Raw genomic sequence first — 19,924 nt, forward strand, 5'->3', positions numbered from 1 at the left:
GAAAAACTGAATTTTTATTGCCCTCCTTCTCTGTCTGAGTCTTGTGGATGTGAGCAGAAAGGGCAGACAAGAAAATGAACACAAATCCCTTTAGCTGCAAGGTTTCCTTTAGAGTCTGAGTCAGACTTAGTCTGCTGGGTGCAAGCAGAGAAACAGACACCCAGCACCTGTGTCTGTACTACTGCCCTTCAAGCTTGAGCTGTTTTTCTATTAAGAACTTTTCCCATTTCTGTGCTTCTGCAAATGTGCTGGGTTTTATCAAAGAAATTATAAATTGGACTTCACTGATCCTTTTAGGTCCCTTCCAAGACAGGATATTCTGTGATTTACATGAATAATTTAAATTTTTTTAATCATCATATTTGCTTTGTACAGTTGCACTGGAGACTTGCACAAATTAAGCAGGATAATGCTTCTCAGTATAAAAATCTGAACTGTCTGCTTCCCATCATTTCAGGCTGAATTGTATTTTCAGTTTTCCTGGTCCTGTTGCCTTGTTATGCTATCACAATTTTTTAATATGGGTTCAAGATGCTTGATTTCATTTTTATGGTAATTCTGATGTACTAATGGAGAAGCAGCATCACTGACCATTTATGCTGCATGTATAGAATTTTCTCTTACTGAAGGTGTACAAGTCTGCTCTGTGCTTTTGGTAGGGCAATACTCACACCATCCCACTGTGCCTCAGGCTTCCCCACCTTTAAGAGGAGTGTCCTGAGCACTGTGCTTCCTTCTGTTTCATGCTGTGGAAATGTCATAAAGGAAAGCAAAAGAAGTGGAAAGGGCCTAGGTACATGGTACCACTCTCTCTCATAACAGCAGTCTTCAGGCTTTGGGAACCTCTTGCATCAAATTCTGAGCCCTGGTCTGACCTAAAGAGCAGTGTAGGTGGGAGACAGAGTGGCATCTATTCCAACATACTGCTTCTGTTTTCCTCAGTATTTTGTAATTTTTGTAACCCTTTATTCCTGCCCCTATTTTCCCTGCCCCAACCTCAACAAGTGCTTTTTATACTCCCAGCTCCCTTTAGACTAAGTGAGTTTGATACTTTTTTCATCCTGCCAGAGGAAAATATGTGGAAATTTTAATTGGCCAGAACCTTTTCTGATGCTATAAAATGTGCCTGCTTTGAACATGGAGAACTGGGGTGGCTTTATGCTGAACCACATTGTGGCCTTTGTCCAGCTACTGCATAAGTATCTACAGACCTTACATTTTTAATCCAAGCATTTAGTATCTGTATAAAAGGGTTACTAATGTGTGATTAGAACAAAACAACATCTCCTAATCTATCTAATGGCAGTTGTAGAGTTTTTTTGTGTCTTCCAGGTGTTGTAAGCAGAGAAAGCTTTAGTCAGCCCAGTGGCCTGAGAGCAGCTGGCTGGGCTTAGCTCACCCTGGCCTTGGATTTTCCAGCCTGCTGAGAGCTGATTTAATTTGCCAACCCAGCCAAGAACAAAACACTGAATTGTTTTGAGTTAGAGAGGTGCCGTGGTTCAGCCTGAGGAAGGTGAGAGTCAGTGCCCAGCATCAGGCAGGACTGTATGGGTGGGAGCTGGGAAGGAGCAGAAGGGGACAAGACTCCCCCGTGGGCAGCTCTGCTGTGTCAGTAACTTGTCCCCTCACACAGGTGAGGATACAGGTTCATTCTCTGCAGCAGGCTCTCTCCATCTTGCAGGTGCTACAGCACTACTGAGAACGGCACTGACATCCAGTGAACCTGCAGCTGAAACAATAGACTTGATCTTGGCCCTGGGTTTCAACAGCTGTCAGAGCAGGCAGAAACTCTTTTCAGAGTTCAGATGAATTCTCTTTTGTTTGCCACTCTCTGCTTCTGTATTGGTTGTGTGTCTCCACATGTTTTGCTTAGAGCTGCATATGCTAGAATCTGGTGTCTGCTGCTCCTTCTTCTTGATTAATACCTTCCCCAATTTACTGTTGTCTTTCTACTAGAGAGTCTTTGAATTTCTCTCTTGTTTGTCCAGACCTGATCCATCTCTTCATCATGACAGACATTAGGCGTCCTAATCTCCTCAGGTTTGCTCAATGTTTGCTTAATACTCTGTGGTTGTGTTCTGTGACCTTAGTTCACTGTCTCCTAGATCAAAGTGAGATAAAAGTATACAGCTTGACTGATGTGCTCTGTTATTTTAGAGAGGGTAATTTTTAAGGCCTCTTACATAAAAGCATAGTAAAAATATTATGCTGATGTTATGGCAGCAGCATAGTGAGACTAGTGGCATGCAGAAAAAAAAAACTAAATAACTTCCAGTGCAGCATGCTGATGTTTAGGCATATAGGTTAAAAAATGGAAGGTCTTCTTTTAATTTTCCAAGTAACAGATGGTTGTGATCAGGGTAGCCAATAGTTTTTAGATCTTTGCTTCCAAATGAAAGTGTGTGTTTATAACCAAATGGTTAAATATATCTAAAACATTAATTTCTATATTACTAACTTAATAATAATAAAAAATCAGCTGTATATGTGGAATGGTTCTGCTTCTACCTTTCCTCCATGATTTTTTGGCTCCTAAATTTGAGTGGTTTTTATGTGTTTCATAAAGTTTATTGGCCTGTCTGTGTGGGCCACTGTATCATCTAGTCAGAAGAACCTTTATAGAAGGGTTCAGTGTCTGTAATATTTCCTTGCATGGATTGTTTAATGGTATCACTTGAACTGACTTGGTTGATTGCTGTATTTATGATTTAATGGAAAGAACATAGCCAAAAACTTCTGTAGTAACACAGCAGTTGTAGAGGTCCTGTCTGCACTTTTGGTGCTGGCTGGGGTATGTGGTGACTTCAGGAGAGCTCTTACTCAGACCAGAATCTTTGTGCCCTTCTGGACTGAGTGCCTCTGCTACCTTTTTAGATGATCCTGTGTAGTCCACACACAGGAAAAGCAGATTAATTTGCAACAGGGCCCATAGTCTTTCTATTTAGAGCTTGGTGTCTTTTCTTCTGGAATTCCTGCTTCCAGCTGAGGCTTTCTTGTTGGCACTACTTGTCTTATAAAAAGATTTAATTTAGTTATTTTTAAAGAATAAAATAAATATAATTGATTCTTCATAGAGTTTTAGATTGCAATGATAATTGAGGAGAAATTTGCCTCTCTGGTAGTAGTTGGCATGGGCTTGGGTAGGTTTCACTAGTATCTCTCTGACCTTGATGGTCAGGTTAGTGATGAATTGTTGCAAAAGCTTGCCTGCATTTTTTTCTTCTCCTTCACTTGTGCCCATTGAGCTGTTATTTAGAAGTGTGGGATCCATAATTTTTGATTCCCTTCCTTCTCAGCTAACATTTCTTTTAATCCAAGTGCTGTTTTAAATTTTTTTATGCCTAGTGTTTGCTGTGTAAAAAATCTGTGGGAACAGATTAGTCAGGACATGGAAGAGTAGTGTGTAGTAAATAGTGTATCCTGCCAAAGACAGGGCTGTTTTTATTCTATCTTTATGGTGGGAACCGGTGTCGTATTACCTGTCACTGTTCTTTATAGAATCCTGTAGAACTGGCGATGCATTCACAAATTCATAGGCTGTCTTGTGCCTCCTTTTTTTCCCATATAGGCCTCTCAGTAATTGTAACCTCAGAGTTAAAGCCAGGCAGTGACTGGCAGTACTCTTCTTATGCCTCTGTTCAGCTAGAAAGTTACATTTCCATTTGTCCCCATCTGTGTGCTACATGTTTTGGTCGTTGATCACTGTATAAAAGTCATGCAGAATGAAAATGCATTTACCAAGAAAGATAAATGGACAGTAGAAGTGGGTTTCATCAGAAACCCATCTAGAGTGTCAAAAAGCAGGGTGGGAAAAGTGAAATAAAATTCTAGTGTGATGTGTAACACTCAGCAAGTAAAACTAATGGTGCTGGAATTAAAAAAGGAGGTTCAGAGTTGTGCCAATAATGAAGAATTTGCCAGTCGGTGTTGGCTTTTTTCCTGGCCTCCCAGTAGCATGTCCTCACAGTTCTTGGCTCATCAGTGGGATCAGGCCAGGCCCCAGGTCTAGAGCAGCTCTGGTCCCCAGTTTATAATTGGTGTCATCTTGTACCCCTTGGCTTTCCCACTTTGCAGATCCTTACCAAGGTGGCAGCTGCAAAGTGCCAGAGAAGGCTGGGAGGAAAAAGTGCTGATGTAGCCAAGAGGGAGTGATGGTCAGCAAGTGCTGAGTTGTCCCACCTGCTCTTCTTGCCTTCCTACCTTCTCTGGGAATCCTGCCTGGGGACGATAACAGCCTGATTCATAAGTAATTAAAAATTTACATAATTAATTGAAATCTGGGTTCTGTCGTGCTCTGTTTCCAATGTGGTCTTGTTTACTTTTCCAGGAGGAAAGGAATAATTCCCCCTCATGCAGTACCATAGCCTTGTCTATCAGCCTTACCCCACGGAGGTGATTAGGTTGTATATTTTGAAAAGTATAAAATTTGCCTGATTTTCTTGTCTTCATATTAAACATTAAGAAGAAATTGTGATGGCTCTTACTTGTTGTTAATGGTCATACAGTTTACTGCCTGTAAGGATGTATACCATGATGCTTATGTGCAAAACATCTTCTTTATGACTGATGTGGTCTTCTTTGCCCTTATTCTTTTGTCAGATATAAGAAACAAGTTTCCCTAAACATGGGTGAAACTGAGCAGAGACCAACAGCAGGATCCCGCTTAGGAGCTCAGGAAAATGCTGGGATCAGTACTTTGGAGCATGGACAGAAACCACCTATGACAACTCCAGGAAAACTTGTCTCTATCAAAATTCAGATGCTGGATGACACACAAGAAACTTTTGACATTCCGGTAAGGATGTGGAGGTTGGGGTGGCCAAAGATTATTTAGGCATTTCTGATAATGCATATTCTCAAACCAGTTCTCTTTCTATTTCAGCTGTAATTCTTTGGCTAATGAATTCATGTTGCAGAGAAAATGGCTGTTGTGTATATCAGCATTAAATAGATCATGGGGCAATACAATAGCATTAAACAGGGAAGTGAACTGTAGATTACAGTTATTAATTCCTTTTCTGTTTGAACAGCTTCAAGAGAAGTTAAAGTCCTTGGTGTTTTTTTTCCTTCAAATATTACATTAGTGGTTTTCTCTACTTTTTGAACAGTTGATGTACTTCCTTGCTGCTATTTTGCTCTTGATCCAGTAAGCTGTAGAAAATCTATACAGATTTTTTGTCTTTCCTCTGGCAAGTCCTTAGGATATTAACTTGAAATCATCAAAGTTTTCAGTAATTTATATCACTTTTACAAGCACTGAGTGCTCTCACAGAAGTTGAGTGCAAAGAAAGAAGCAAAGCAGTGTCATCTAAAGTTTCTCTGTACCCTGTTGAGATTACTCTGGGTTCATCCTTGCCAGGGAGACAGAGCTGCTATTGCTTTAGTGTGTGGTTGTGATCAGTAGAATCAGGTAGAATTAGTTCTGATACCAAGACCAATCCAGTTTCATACAATCTATCTGTTGGTAGCCACTAATGATTTTAACATGCCATACTTACACAATTAACATGAAGTGTGGTTGAACACTGCTGCTGTTATGGAAGTGTACTGGAATGTACATTTTTCAAAGTCTTCAGGCTTCAGCGAATAGGAAAGTAGAAACCTGAGTTCAAATTTCATCCTTTGTTACTTGCATTTTCTGTAGCTATGGTAATTTTCATGCCTTCATTGGCTCAGATTTCTCTTCTGTAAAATGGAGGATCACCAGCAAGATACGGAGGTCTTAGACATACAGTGCCCTAAACTGTTTGTTTAGGGAAAAATGTTACCCCTGTATTAACATGAAGGAATGCTGATTATGAAAATTATAATTTAAAAAAATGTTTATAATGTTTCTATGACCTGCTTATGAGGTTTTGTTTGTCTATTTTCTATGTGTACATGCAGATGCTTTTTGATCTGCTCTCTGCTGCTGTTTGTGATCCAACTGCAGTTATGTGTTCAGTCTCAGATTTTATTCTAGTGGAAGGCAAATTCTCTGGGCAGGCAGGTTATGGGTGAACTGAACTGCCCTCAAGTGAAATGTCCATGTATGTAGCAACTTGTTACACTTTTGTACCTTTCAGAATACCTGTCAAATATCCATAGCAAACAGTCTTTAGGTAAAAGCAGCCTTTAGATAATGGTTGCTGTTCAAAAGTGTAGTTATAGTTTAAACCATCAAACACTAATAAAATTTTGGTGTTCTTTTATGTGATATAAATATCTCTATTATTCCAGAGACAAGTTTGGGGTTTTTTAACCCATCTGTAGATGCTAATTCACTGTAGATGCTCATTCACTGTATTTTGAAAATTGAAAATGATGTACAGACACTTAACAGAAACCATTTCTAGATTAGGTCCATTTAATTAAATTGTTTAGAAGAAAATAGAAGGTTATGTGGATGCAATGCACCCTATAACTCCAGCTTTGCTTCTGGGAGTTTGAGAAAGCAGTATTTTTTGGTCTTCAATATTAGAAAGTATCAACATTTCATTTGTTTTTAACTTCAGCAACACCTGGAAGACCTGGGCATATAAACAACTTTCTGTTGTGATCACTTCAATATAATTGTTTTCAGAGACTTTTATTTCATAACCATTACTATTCAAGGAAAGCCCAGTTGGTTTGAAAGCCAAATCTTGTGGTAAAATATGCAGAATGCTTAGATAAAAAATCTTTTATAGCAAATCTTTTATAAAGCCTTTTGTCTTTAACCTATGCATAGTCAAATGGAGGAATACATGGTATTTTCAGTCTGCTCTAAAAGATATTAATTGTTTTAGTCCCATCTCACAAAATTGATTAAGTTTTGATACATCTAAACTGAGATGTTTATTCATGTTGGAAACCCCATGTTCCTATTTATAAGCTTCATGTTTTTAGCCAAATTGGTGCAGTATACACAGAAAAGGAAAGTGATACCATTTCAACAAAATATTTTAGGAGCAGCAAGTGTGGCCGTGGGCAGAAGACATTAAACATACATGCCTAAGCACATCTGTGGGTTTGCTTTTCAGGGGAGAATTAAAGACTTTTTGTGTGGTTGAAGATCTGAACTACGCTTCCCAAAACCTGAGCTGCTATGATTATGAAAATAACTTTGCAAATACGATACAAGTATAAACTGAGGAGGATTTGTTTCCTACAATTTCAGGAATTTTGCTGCACAAACCTTTCTGTGTTAGCAAATGAGCCATACTTTGGGTGGTTTTATTGATGCTTGTAGTGTGTCTTGTAGGATGGTATAAAGTTTAATGATGCCAGTTTATTCTTTTCTCATGAAGTCTGCATAAAAACAGAAAGAGATGCTGGTGCTGCTTCCTCCTGAGTTTGGCGGAAGTGTTGAAGTAGTTGGGACTGTCCATCTGTCTGGTCCTGCCTCTGTGCTACTCTTGTTATACCTTCAGCACCATTGTCCCATTAGCTGTAAGACCTTATCTATGTGGTATTTTTATTGGGTGTGTTATTGTTTTGTTTGAACGTTGTCATGGGTTTAGGTTTTTATTGTGTGCTTGTTTATTTTTTCTTGTTTATTGAATTTTGGTTTGGTTTGTTTTTAAATTATATTCCAGGAGACATGATTCAATCTCCTTGCTCTTAAGCAGCCCCTTTTCTCACATTGTATACAGATGACTTGTTACTATGAGTGCCAAATCCATCAGATTTTTATGTCTGTTCTGTATATAACAAAACAGGACGAAAATATGACCTACTTCCATTACCCCTCAGTGCTGCTACTCTTTGGGCTGTTTAAAAATAAAGTAACTCCAGTGCCATTTGAGTTTCTAGAGGAATATTATTCTTTAGGTGTTAGTACTTTGATGCCATAAAATCATACCATGTTTGGCTCACTGTATTACTTCTCACAAGAACAAAAATCCAAATGAACAAAAAAGAGAGGAGACATCCACATGCCTATATATGGACCCGTAAATTATGTATTTTTTAATAGGAAAAACCCCCCATACTATGTGGGGAGAGTTTGTATGGGAAACTTCAAAAACAGAAGCCACAATGAAGGCCTTTTCATCAATTGTTGTAAATGGAATATTGTAAAAGAAAGGGATACATAAGAAAAAATCTTCTATGCTGCTTGCTGTTAGCAAACAGTATTTTGTTGAAGAATCTTTCAACATTTCTGTATTCCAAAAAGCTAGTGAAAACTTGAATAGATAATCCTGGATCCTTTTACACACATCCATTTAGCTGGTTGGGTATGCATGCTTGAAGGAGAAGGGGGAAAGGTAGGCATTGCTATTAAAAAAATAAAAAAAGATTACATGACTTTGACTTTGTATTTCCTGCCTCTTATCTATAAGGAAAGTATAAAATTCATCAGTTATCTTTTTTGAGCACATTTTTTATCTCTTCAGCTATGAGAAGACAAATTACGTAGAACATGCTTCCCTCTTTTAAGTTATTCAGCATTTTATGACTGAGGCTCTGTATGTTTAGTTTTTTGTCTGCCACCAACTCTCAGACAAGAACTAGATGTCAGCTGCAGTTGCAGGTGATTAGTGCCTGAAAATCAGGCCATGAGTCAAGAGTTCATGATCATCCAGCACTTGCAGCTGTTGGTCATGATGTTGCATGCAAGTGTGGAATATATTTCTCCTCTGCTTTTTGTTTCTAATTTCCACTTTGGCTGTATTCACTGACAAATTAGTTAGATATGCTAAGTGGGAACTGCAGAGGTCCCACATAAATACAGTGTTCTGTTTCAGCCAGTGTTAGGCTGACTTATGTGATAGAATGAGCAAATACATTTCCTTTCTGCTAGGTAAGAGGATGACAGCTTTAGCTAAAAATAGGAAGGAGGAAGAACATTTTCCACCTGTGTACACACAATGATAATCATATATAGATAAATAGATCTTGGGCATTTTGAAAGGTTGACGCTTCAACCTGAAGACTTGCAGAACCTCACACTGCAAAACAGAGATTGTGTATTATGTAATAGAAAGTGAAGATGTACAGTTCTGTACTGCTTGATTTTCCTCTGCTTTTATTTCTCACCTAAGTTAGTTGAAAGAGAACAGGATTGATTCCATAAAGCCCTAGCAAAACTTAGATTTTCATATATTTGTTTTCATATGATCTCCCCTATAGATTCAAAGCAGTTTAAGTGAAAATGAAATACAGTTTTTAAAGAACAGTAAAAATAGCTGATGATTGCATCTACTTCAGATCCTTCTGGGGGAAAAAAAAACCCTTTCATGTTTAGTGTCTATGCCATTTATATTATATTTACTTTTATAGTTGTTTCATTGCCAGAAGTCATCTGTTTTAAAACTGCTCCTAAGTGCAGAGTCAGTGTAGTTGCTGTCTAGGTAATGCTGAAGACAGGACTGATTCTCTGGTTAGACTGCCAGGATGATTTGATGATTTGGTGACTCAGACCAGGCTTAACCCTGACTGATATGATGCTTGCTGCTGATCATGTCTTGCTCTCGGGATGAATGAAGCTGATGTGACTGGGATGATACTATTGATGCTAAATAGCGAGTAAGAGCTGTTTCTTTCTTTTTGGCATCAAAGGTGAGATCAAAGTATGTCACAGAAGGTTAGGATTCTTCTTTGGGTTAGGATCTGTTCTCTAATTAAAACCAAACCAAAGTCTTCTTTATTGTGTCTGCAAGAGAATAGTTGCTTCCTTTTTGCGGCTGTCTTTTGGAAGGACCAAAACATGTTTGCCTGTCCGATTACTCAAGTTTATTAAACATCTGGTTTTTGTATTGTGTCAACTTCCTTTCCCTTTGAATATGTTCAAGCTTTGTGAAATATGCAGGATTGGAAAATTTCATCTGCTTTGGGGGATTAACACGGGTTTCTTAAGCAACAGGAGTCCCTTAATAGAAAGCAGGGTAAAGGTGTAATCCTCTGTAAACGTCACTTGTAAACATTTCATTTCAGTTTGCTCTTCTCTTGGAAGAGAAAAGCTTCAGATTACTTGAGAATACAGAATAAAGACCAAATGGTCTTGGATCTACAGCTATTTATCTTCCACTGGAGTTTGGATGTAGTACCTTGGCAGGGAATTTCTCTGCCTCCATCTCAAATTTTTCAGAGAAGGACTTCATAATCCTCTTGGGAGGTCTGTTTCTTAAGGATAATGTTCTGGGCGAGGTTTTTTTTTGTTTGGCTGGTTTTGTTTGTTCATGCAGTCATATGGTGGTGGTTCACATTCCCTTTGTGGGGAAAATGTTGTCTGTTAACTGTGCTCCCACCAGCTTCAAGCCAAAATGTGTGCCAGGAAAAGGTAAATATTAGAAAGTCTCAGTAGTTAATAACAAACATTACATGTGCTTTCTTATAAATTTCCACAAGTACTGTGTTACCTATTAAATTCAAAATTTCAGCCACAGTTTTATAAATGTTTGAATTATTTTTTTTTATATTTGTGGGTAATGATAACTGCCTTATCTAGGTATTTACATCTGTCCTCAATATGCAATTATAACCAGTGAAATAAACAATTTATTAAAAAGAGCATGAGACAGCACGGCAATGCAGAAAAGTAAAATAGTGTTTTCTGCTTTCTTAGCCAGCTTCAACTTCAGTTCAATTATGAATTGCTTTTTTTCCAGCTTAGGAAGTGAACAGCAGGTCAAATGTCAGTTATTCATCAGTCTGAGACTTTCTTTTCTTCTCGTGCCTGAAATTATTTGGCCATTGCTGTCAGACTATTTCCAGTGAATATCAAGCACTTAAATATTCACTAATTGTCACGCCAGCTCTGCTTGGTCTTCTGAAATTGCAAGAAAAGTGATGATTATTTTTTTTTTTCAACCCTCAAACACAGTTGCATTTTTCTTAGCAGAATATTGTTAGTGGCTACCCAGTAAACTGATTTTTGTTGACAAATGTTTGGAATATCTTTGTTGAAAGACAGGATATTTTAGTGATGCGTGCTAATAATTTATGTGCTTTTCAAAGTGGGAGAGAGAATAATTCGCAAGCAAACTTCTGTAACCCAAGGCAGCAGACTGTTTAAACTGCTGATTTCTTTGTTAAGATTCTGTCGAATTAATAGAATAAGTGGGAATGTAATTTTAAGTGCCAACAAATCCAGTCCATTCTCAGACTAGATTGATGTATTTGAAGATATCTAGGAAATGCATGTAATTTTCTTGGATGAATTAGCCTAACTTGTAATCATGGAAAGCTTCTCAAATATTGCCTTTTCACCTCTCTTGCTGAGCTGACTCACCAAGTCACTCAGCAGTGTGTGAGCCAGCTCAAAGCAGAGGATGTAGCTGGCTCAGGAAGGGCAGCTGTGGATGCAGAGGCATTGTGGGAGTGTTTGTGCACTCTGCTGCCCTGACTGAAGGGCTCCGTGCAATGATGCTGTTAATTTTGGTAGTAGTGTCTGTGCCTGTAAGTTGGTTTGCACTGTGCTGGTGAGACTGGATGGATGATCTGTGTGGGGAGTGTGGGCATCTCCCCAGTTATGGGGCATTTCCTTGGGCCACCTGTTTGGAGATGACACATGTCCAAGGAACAGTGGGAGCTGTTTGCAATCTCTCCTCTTCAGACTGTACATGTGTGGGTGTCCAGTGGTACACACTCTGATTTTGCTACCTCTGTGTTTTCCTGTTCCAGGGGTGATGGGAGGGATGTTCTGCCTCTGGTCAGAGGCAGGAGGAGAGCTGAACTGCTTGCTGTGTGCATCCTTCCCCTGGGACTGAGGTTCACCTCTTCCATCCTTGAAATTTTTAAAAGCTAGATGTCAGAGCCCCAGCTAATAATTTTCATCCATACTAGGGTGAAAGTATGGTGCATTGAACAGGCTGCTCATCATACCTGTCTCAAATGTGTATTTTAGGAGGAGATTAATTGCTCTCTGGAGGTGCTTGTATATCCCTAATGTTGCTTTTTCTAGCTTTTTCTAGTTCTAATAGTAACAGGAAATCATAAGCTCATTTAGGTCAGAAAAGGCCTTTAAGATCTTTGAGTCCAACTGTATTTATGTAGCATTTAACTATAAAACAGTATCATGCAGTTTAAAAGGAAAAATACTGTGATATATTATTTGTAGATCCAGCGTAGATGTGGGTCCCTCATACCTGAAACGGATCAGCTGGATATCAAGATAAGGAACATCCTTACCACCTGCATGCAGTCAAATGACATGGATATAATGATTGTCATCATCAATAAAACCAAGCAGAATCAGCAGCCAAGTTCTAGTTCAAATTGCTTGGTTTTGTTCACTTGCTTGGTTTTCTCATTTGGTGCCTCTTGTTCCTTCCTTTGTTGGCACTAGCACATGCTCCCTTATATTGCTTATCCTTTTTGTTCTCTCTTCCTCTCTGCAGTTCCTTTGGAACTGCTGGTTCAATTCCTTCCTATTGGTATTCTCCAAAGAAACAGGAGACAACAGTGGAAAGATGCATTAGTCCTGGGTCTATCTCCTGGGTCTTTACCCAGCTCCATTCTGTGGTGATGTCCTTCCTCAGTGCAGTGTCAGGTCTCTCTACTACAAGCCACGTGCAGTGCTGCACTGGGGAGAAAGTGCTCATCACCTGGAAGGGCTGTATCTACAGTCAGAATTAGGGATGCTTTCTGCAATGGCATAGTCACATTCTCATTCATACTCAAACTTTCAGAGTGGGAGGAAGTATCCAATTTTTACTTAAGATAATTTGTGGTTTGAAAGTGAAATTTGACTAGCTTAAAATTATCTAAAGAAACCTTTATAGCTTGGATGCAGTGATTAAAGCAGCGTGTCTTATCTTGGTACAGTATAAAGGCCTCCACCAGTTCCCAGATGTAAAAGCCTTCAGAAACTTATTAATATGCTGCTTACCTGTAGACTTATCTCCACTGCTCCAATGAGCTGCCTCCACCAGGCTGTGATTACAATACACACGCACAATTAAATGTTGTCTTTTGTATGCCAATGTGTAAATCACATAAAACGCGTGGCTGAAAATGTCTGCCAGAGCTTTTGTGTGTATCTGAATCAGGCTACCGTGTTACAATCATTCTTGGATAAACATGTCAATTTTTGAATAAAAAGTGATACATGAGGCACACATCAAGTGCCAGATAACTCAGCAAATACAAACAGCAGTTGCAGAAGTAGATTACAATATCTCCTTATCCCCATCCCCAAAATGGAGGCTTTGATAGAAATTGCACAAACATAATGCTGCCAGAATATAAATAGCAAATGGTGAATTATGACTTAGTGCCAGTTTGCTTTTTGATGGCCTTTTGGCAGATGCAAATATTCATGCAGAGCACAGCAGCAGGGAGTTTTTCTTCTTATTTCTTTCACTGTTACCTTCTCACCTGGTTTTCTGGTTGAACCTGCAGTAATTGCTTCTTTTTTTTCTTCAGTTTGCCTTGCTTTTATAATTCTGGTCTTGTTCTCATGTCATTATGTTTTCATACAGTTCTTATTGAATTTACAATTATCTCCATTTAGTAGATAGTGCAGTACTATGTATTTGTGTGTAGACGTTGCTTAGCATTCAGGGGCTAGTTCTTCTTGCATAAAGGGGGACCTTTTGCTCTTCAGTGACTCTTCACGTTTCATTGCTTCATTCTCTGGTGCAGATGCTCAGTTTTATTCCCTACTGTCATCTGAGTTTTGTCCTTTCTTGGTAAACATTCACCTTTGTATCCTCTGTGTGGACAGGTCACAGCATAGCTCCTCGTAGAGTTCTCTCTCTGGTCTTTTGCAAGGAGCACATTTGGGCAGAGCAGCAGGTCCTGGGTCTGGAGTGACTGTGATTTAGGGAACACCTTGCTTTCTGCTTGCTGGCAGGGATGAGCAGGATCCTCATCCACTTTCCATTGTCTCCGGTTGAGTGGAGTTACTGGACGTAAGCTGGGTTACATTATATGGTGATGCCATCCAGGAGTCTTTATGTAAGAGTTGCCTTTTGAAATTAATCTCAGATACAACCATACAGTCATTTTGGTGAACAGAATTGAAATAAGAGGGATTTTGCAGAGTTAATTAAGGTAATGCATGTAAACTGATGTAAGAGAGAATGCTTTGTCGAAGCTTTGATATAAAGATACAGGTCAGCAAATACAAAAGGACATTATCAAGTAGTTTTTATTACTGGATTCATACAGAGTAGCTCTGCAATCAGAAGTATATGTAGCTCAGTATTCTTTGCTCTTAGATGTTCCAGAGTAATTCAGAAACACCTCTGCAGTCAATGATAAACGTGGCAAAAGGCAATGGTTTTCATGAAAGCACTTGTATACTCACTCACAGCATGATACAGAGTGGAAGGGACTGTGCAAGTAGTCTGGTCCAGCTCTTGGCTCAAGGCAGGGCCAGCAGTGAGCAGATGGTCCCTAAGAAACATTTAACTGTAAGAATTGAGGACTGATGTGCTCTTTTTTTTCTTTGAGAGCCTTAGTTGGATTTCAGAGTTGCAGGATTTCCAGTTGAAGATCTGACACTTTTAAGCCTGTGACTTGTAGTTCTGAGGGAGAAAGCTTCAGGTTTTCTGTATGGCATATGAGTGTTTGCCATGCAGCCGTATCTGTGGGCTTATAAAAGAAATGAGGCAGTAGTAATTTTATAAATGAGAGATCTTACTTATGTTCTAGAGTTTGTCAGACCCTTCAGCTTTTCTTCATAGATTTTTACTTCATGTCAAAGTATGCCTATGTGTGCTTTGAAAGACTATGGGAGATTCTAAAAATAAAATTCAAGTGAAAAGCAAACGCTTCAAATGGCTGATTGTGTCACAACATACTCAACTCTGTGACTTTGCCAAAATCTCAAGAAGAGCAAGGTAGAAATAGCAAGCTGCAGGAGAGCAGCTTTTGTGAACAGGAGAGACTTTCATAACTGCATCTACTTAAAAAAAGTCAGCAAACTCTTCTGAAGATCTCATGAAAACCTGGATTTGTGCCAACTTTGGAAGAGCTAAGTTTTCAGACTTTTTTGCATGTGAAGCCATTGGATTGCTGTTGTTAGAGAAGTAGAATTAGGAGCAGGTAATCTTTTTGTTTCTCCTAGGTAGGTAGGCTGAGTACAGCCATTGTGACTTCTTTCTGTGTCTGTTCCATGAAAGGAGTAACTTTGAGCAGATATATATGCCTTTGTAACTTTGAACAGGTATGTGTGTATGTATGCCTTTCATTGGAAAGGTCACTTCTCTACAGAGCATCTCAGATCTTTGCTGCTTATGTTTCATCACAGGGAAGATCATATACACACAACTTAGCCAGGAAAAGTGACAAAAAGTTACTGAGGAAACGGTTCAGCATTTCCTTGGGCTGAGAGAACAAGTCTTTGAGGGTCAGCTAACGCTGTTGTTGCTTGTTTCACTGGAATGATTGATGTCCTGCATAGGTATAGCTATGAAGTAAATTCCAGGTATGTTTTGGACGTGGTGGGGATTTTTTTGTGTGTATATGTGGGTTTTTTCTGTTTTGGGCTTTTTGTTTGTCTACTTTTGGGGTTTTTTTGTTTTGAAATTTTTATTCTTTTTTTTTTTTATGTTGCATTCAGCTTCTATTTAGGATGCCATGGGGGAAGAAAAAAACCAGAGCTCAAGTCCTCAGCAGTAGTGTTTTACTGAGAGTTAAACTGAAGCCCCTTTTGGATTTACTGATGCTTCCTACCTCCACAGTCTTTCTCTAGCAGAAAGTTCTAGCAGTTTGCTTCTTCTTTTACTTCCTCTAAATGGATGAAAGTAATATTAATCTCAGCTTTGTAAGGTTTGAATTACTCTGTTTAAACTGCATCACAGAAATGGGCCAGTTATTATTATCTGTGATGATTGTGTTTTGGTGATTGACTGACTAGAAGAAGGTCAGGTGAAGAAGGATTTGTTTAGAAAAGGGCAAGTCTGCTTTAGGGACAGATCAAGTGCAGACAAGAAAGTGATGGAAAAAGAGTGGGATAGGTGGGAAAAAGGAGCCTCTGAAGATGCAGAAGTATAAAAAAAACTCAGAGTAGGAGGAAAGCATTGTGCTGGACTTGTACAAATCACTGATTTACCTGAATTCATTTTTTTGGTCTGTACTTAAACACTGGAGGTCTGGTGCTTTTGTGTCTTAAACATCACAGCGTGGCACAGTCACATAAAGGAATAGCACTAGAAATAAACAGTGCAGTCAGATTTGGAAGCAGAACCCTTCACTTGCTCTTCTTTTTAATTGCCACCTATTGATGCTTACATACAGCAGAAAGTTAATGATGCAGCTCTTAAAAATTACTGCAAATTGCAAGTCTGTTACATTAACATGATTAATTTGAACTCAGAGCTGTACCTAAGATTCTGCTAAGGCACAGTTGCATATTCGAGCCTTAAAGTTGTATGTGCAGCCATAACATAACTGCCTGCTCCTTTTAATTGTATTTGGCATTATCAATGTTGATGTCAGGAGAATGGTCTTTTAAGAAATACATTGAATCCAAATTACAGTAGTCTAAAATATATTTGAGTGAAGAAAATACCTTCATTAAAAATACCCAAAGTAACCAGCTCAGCACAGGCCATTTCACATATCCCAAGACAGTGGAGAGTTGACTTGCAAAGTGAAACCTAAGTGGTAAATTTAACAGTAAGGTGGTGTAAATGAGCTTATGTCAGTTCCATGGCTTTTAAATATTGCAAGCTGCAGCAGTTTAAAAAGAAACCCAGGCTTCTGAAAATGCAAGTGATCAACAAAAGAGTGATTTGGGGTTGTTTTAATTTTGCAACCCGTTTGTTTGAGAGGCAGTTTAATGTTCTGAGTTCTCAGAATGGAGAAAGATTGGGAGATTTCTTTCCTCACCAGGCACTTCCTGCCACAGCTGCTTGAGTGAGTTAATCTACTTGGCTTCACATCTGTTCATTGCCTCTCTCCACTACCCCCATCTTCACACCAGAGCAGGAGCCCTGTGGCTCTTCTGGCCCCTTTTTCCCATTCCAGGGCTCAACTTCTCATTTCCTAGGCTCCTGCCGTTATTCCAGCGTGTTGCCAGCTGTCAGGGAAGAGCTGCCTAGGATGCTGAGTATTTATTGCTTGCTGTGTGGGTGCTGACCCTTGGGCAGAAGAGGAGGGAGGGTGCAGGGTGGCACCTGCAGGACAGGCTGTCTCTAGAAGGGCTGGCAAATGAGGCAGAGCGAGTAGCTGGAGCAAGTTTTCCAGCATCTGACTGAAATGACCAACAAAGTGATTCCAAATTACTGGAAAGGTAGGCTTCCTGCTGCCATGGCAACAGAAGTTCCAGTGCTGACTGAATTTGTTATTCATTAAGAAAACAAGGTAAGAATTGGCAAGTCCTACTTATTCTTCCACGATTTCATTTTCATTTTCTTAATGATACATTGTTTGAGATAGAGTCTTTGAAAGGGAATATTCATGTTTAAAACAAAATTGGAAATCTTTGGTTTTCTTGCACTCTTTTTAAGAGAATGGAAATGTTTTCGCCCTTGATACAAGAAAGCTTTTGTTGAGCCAAACTTGAGCTAAGTATGATGAAAAGACAATAGAACATGTAAGTAGCTTGAAGGTTTTTCAGATTCGCCTGAACTTTCATCTGGTGAGCCTTTGTCCTGGAGAGAAAATATTTGGCTTAAAGGTTAAGATGAATTAGGTGACTTTTGATTATCCAAAGAATGAAGGCTGTGTTTGTACCCTCATTCCTGTTTCTTTGCATATGGTTCTTTCATCCATTCAGTCTGTGCTAGTCAAGGAGGAGGGCTGTTTGAAGAAGGCACTATAGAGCACTCTGTCTCTCATCCAGCAACAGCTGAATACTTTATGGAAGTATATTAAGTCCTTGACAGGAGAAGGTAGCCAGCTGGCTGCTGCAGCAGGATATTCTTGTTCTCCCTCACAACTGAAAAGGAGGAGTTGGCAGAGTGCCTGCCAGGCTTGCTGGGGAAGAGTAGAGGCACAGACTCTTGCAGTATTTTAACTAGGTGGGCTGTTAACCAAAAAAATAAGAGAAGAAAGCACACAATTCAAGTCTGTCCAGGCCATCAACTGGAAAGTGGTAAAGGGCTGACTCTAATATGTATAATTACCATCCAAGAGCCTCCATGCTTTGGGATAGCTTAAGAATGTGGTTACTTTAAGGTTGGAAGCAAGTGAAGTAACTACAGTGGTGTTTGTTCTGCTTGAAACAGTATGTGGAATGGTGGTGTCTCACTGGTCAGAATAGTGCTGAGACATGTCTACAAATTCTGGAGTCTGGACATAATTTGATTGTCCTTTCTTGTCCTAATAAGCACAGCTCAAGTCAAAATGTCTGTGTGGGTCACCAAAAATATATTGAAAAGAAAGGAATTCACATTAAAATTGGCAAATTCAGGAAAGAGAGAACACAAGAGCAGTGTTTGCCATTTCATTAAGCCAGGTTTTGAAACAACATGAAACACTATCCAGTCAATCATCCATTTCCAAAAAGCAAGCAGGTGAAAGTAGCCTTAAGGCACAACCAATTAGTACAGAAGTAGGTGTGTATTTTGGGTGTGGATGACCAAATATGCTGAGGTACAAGTATTTGAAACAAAACAGGCCTCAGGTCAGTATTTTATAGCCTGTTCTTCCTTGTATGCTTCCTTTAATGAAGTCTCCCAGGAAATGCTGTGTGGATGCTCCATTGACTGATAAGTGGAGCTTCTTTTTTAAGCACTGAAACTGGTGGTTCAGATGTTTTTAGTAATTTAATGATGGAATCCTGACCTCTTATATAGACTCAGAGGACAAATCAGGTCTAGGTTCTGTGTTTGTAAATGCTCTTCAGTGACCTCCACTGTATTTTGGAACAGACCTTTTTCAGTTTTTCCATGATTGCTGAAGATAAAGATATTAGCAGTAACTACTGAGACCTGTGTGGATTTTTGGTGATGAAGTTTTGTGTGCTTAGAAAGTATTTGAAACAAACATCATAGAGGTTCAACATTCAACATGCACTGAGATTATATAGCTCTTTGATTACACAGTCCTACTAACCTTTGATGTCCAAGATCCAGGTCACCATTTATGAAGATAGCTAAATATTCACATGGTCTGGACTGACCTTTCAAAAGGCAGGAAATGCTGCTGTGAATTGCTTTCCCCTAATTTACTTTTGATAGATCTCATGGGTAGAGTTGGAAAAAACACTTGAATGCTGGTATCAGTTTACTCTCCCTTCCCAAACTGGCAAAATTAAAGTAGGCTCTCATTTCTTTGTTCACAGTGAATCATACGTGTTAATATAAAAACAACCTGACACCACACTCTTTTGATCCCAAAATTAACTAGTTACAGCTCCAGTGTAAGATTACAGGTTATTATAATAGATGCTGGCTTTAGTGCTGTCTTATTGTCCACTTCACAAAATTAAGGTTATCTGGCAGTGTTTGATGCAAATAACCAGTCTGCCTTAAACACAGAAGAATTTTACAGAGCTGGGTGAACTGTGTTGTACATTCATCTGAAGTCTGTTTTCCTTAACTTCCATTAGCAGCAATCACAGTCATGCTGGGAGTAATTAAAAATATGGGAACATTTTATATATAAATGTGGATGCATGATGTAGATGTAACTACTAATTGAGATGTTGGATGTAACTCTTCACTTCTTGTCAAGCACAGTGAGTAGTCCTTGCTTGCAGGTTTATTTTGCAGCTTGCAGACCCACTTCAGCTGCTCCTAGAGCCCCTCAGGCAAAGGCTGCAAGGAAGGTTGGGAATTTATTGTGCTTTTTCAGTTGTTCAGAGAAGAGGCAATGGATACATCTCAGGTTTCTCTTAGCAAGTTGAAGGAATTTCAGTCCTTGTTTTTAGACTTGAAACTGCTTGAGGCTTCAAAGGCATGTATGTGTGAAAGAGGAAAAGAGGGAAGGAGGAACACGCACCCCTGCTAATCTTATGTTAACGTAAACTGAAGGGTTGAAATCCCAGTTGTAAGAAAGCAGCTGCAGTAGCAGAGGGGCCATTCAAAACACGTGCATTCACTGCTCTCAGAAACTGGTAGTGCAT

General features: G+C 39.2%; 1 protein-coding gene across 3 annotated transcripts in view; it reads left to right on the forward strand.

Annotated features, from left to right (window-relative positions):
- The first annotated feature begins 4,604 nt into the window (after window positions 1-4,604).
- Window positions 4,605-19,924, forward strand: part of FARP1 (FERM, ARH/RhoGEF and pleckstrin domain protein 1) — a 161,544-nt gene continuing 146,224 nt past the window's right edge. For all 3 annotated transcript variants that reach the window (XM_031059548.1, XM_014308278.2, XM_031059549.1), the window contains exon 1: window positions 4,605-4,795. In XM_031059548.1, coding sequence (XP_030915408.1) covers window positions 4,625-4,795 — 171 coding nt within the window. In that variant the 5' untranslated portion in view covers window positions 4,605-4,624. The remainder of the gene's footprint in view (window positions 4,796-19,924) is intronic.

The sequence above is a fragment of the Geospiza fortis genome, unplaced genomic scaffold, assembly GCF_000277835.1.
Source record: "Geospiza fortis unplaced genomic scaffold, GeoFor_1.0 scaffold84, whole genome shotgun sequence".
Taxonomy (NCBI): Eukaryota; Metazoa; Chordata; class Aves; order Passeriformes; family Thraupidae; genus Geospiza; species Geospiza fortis.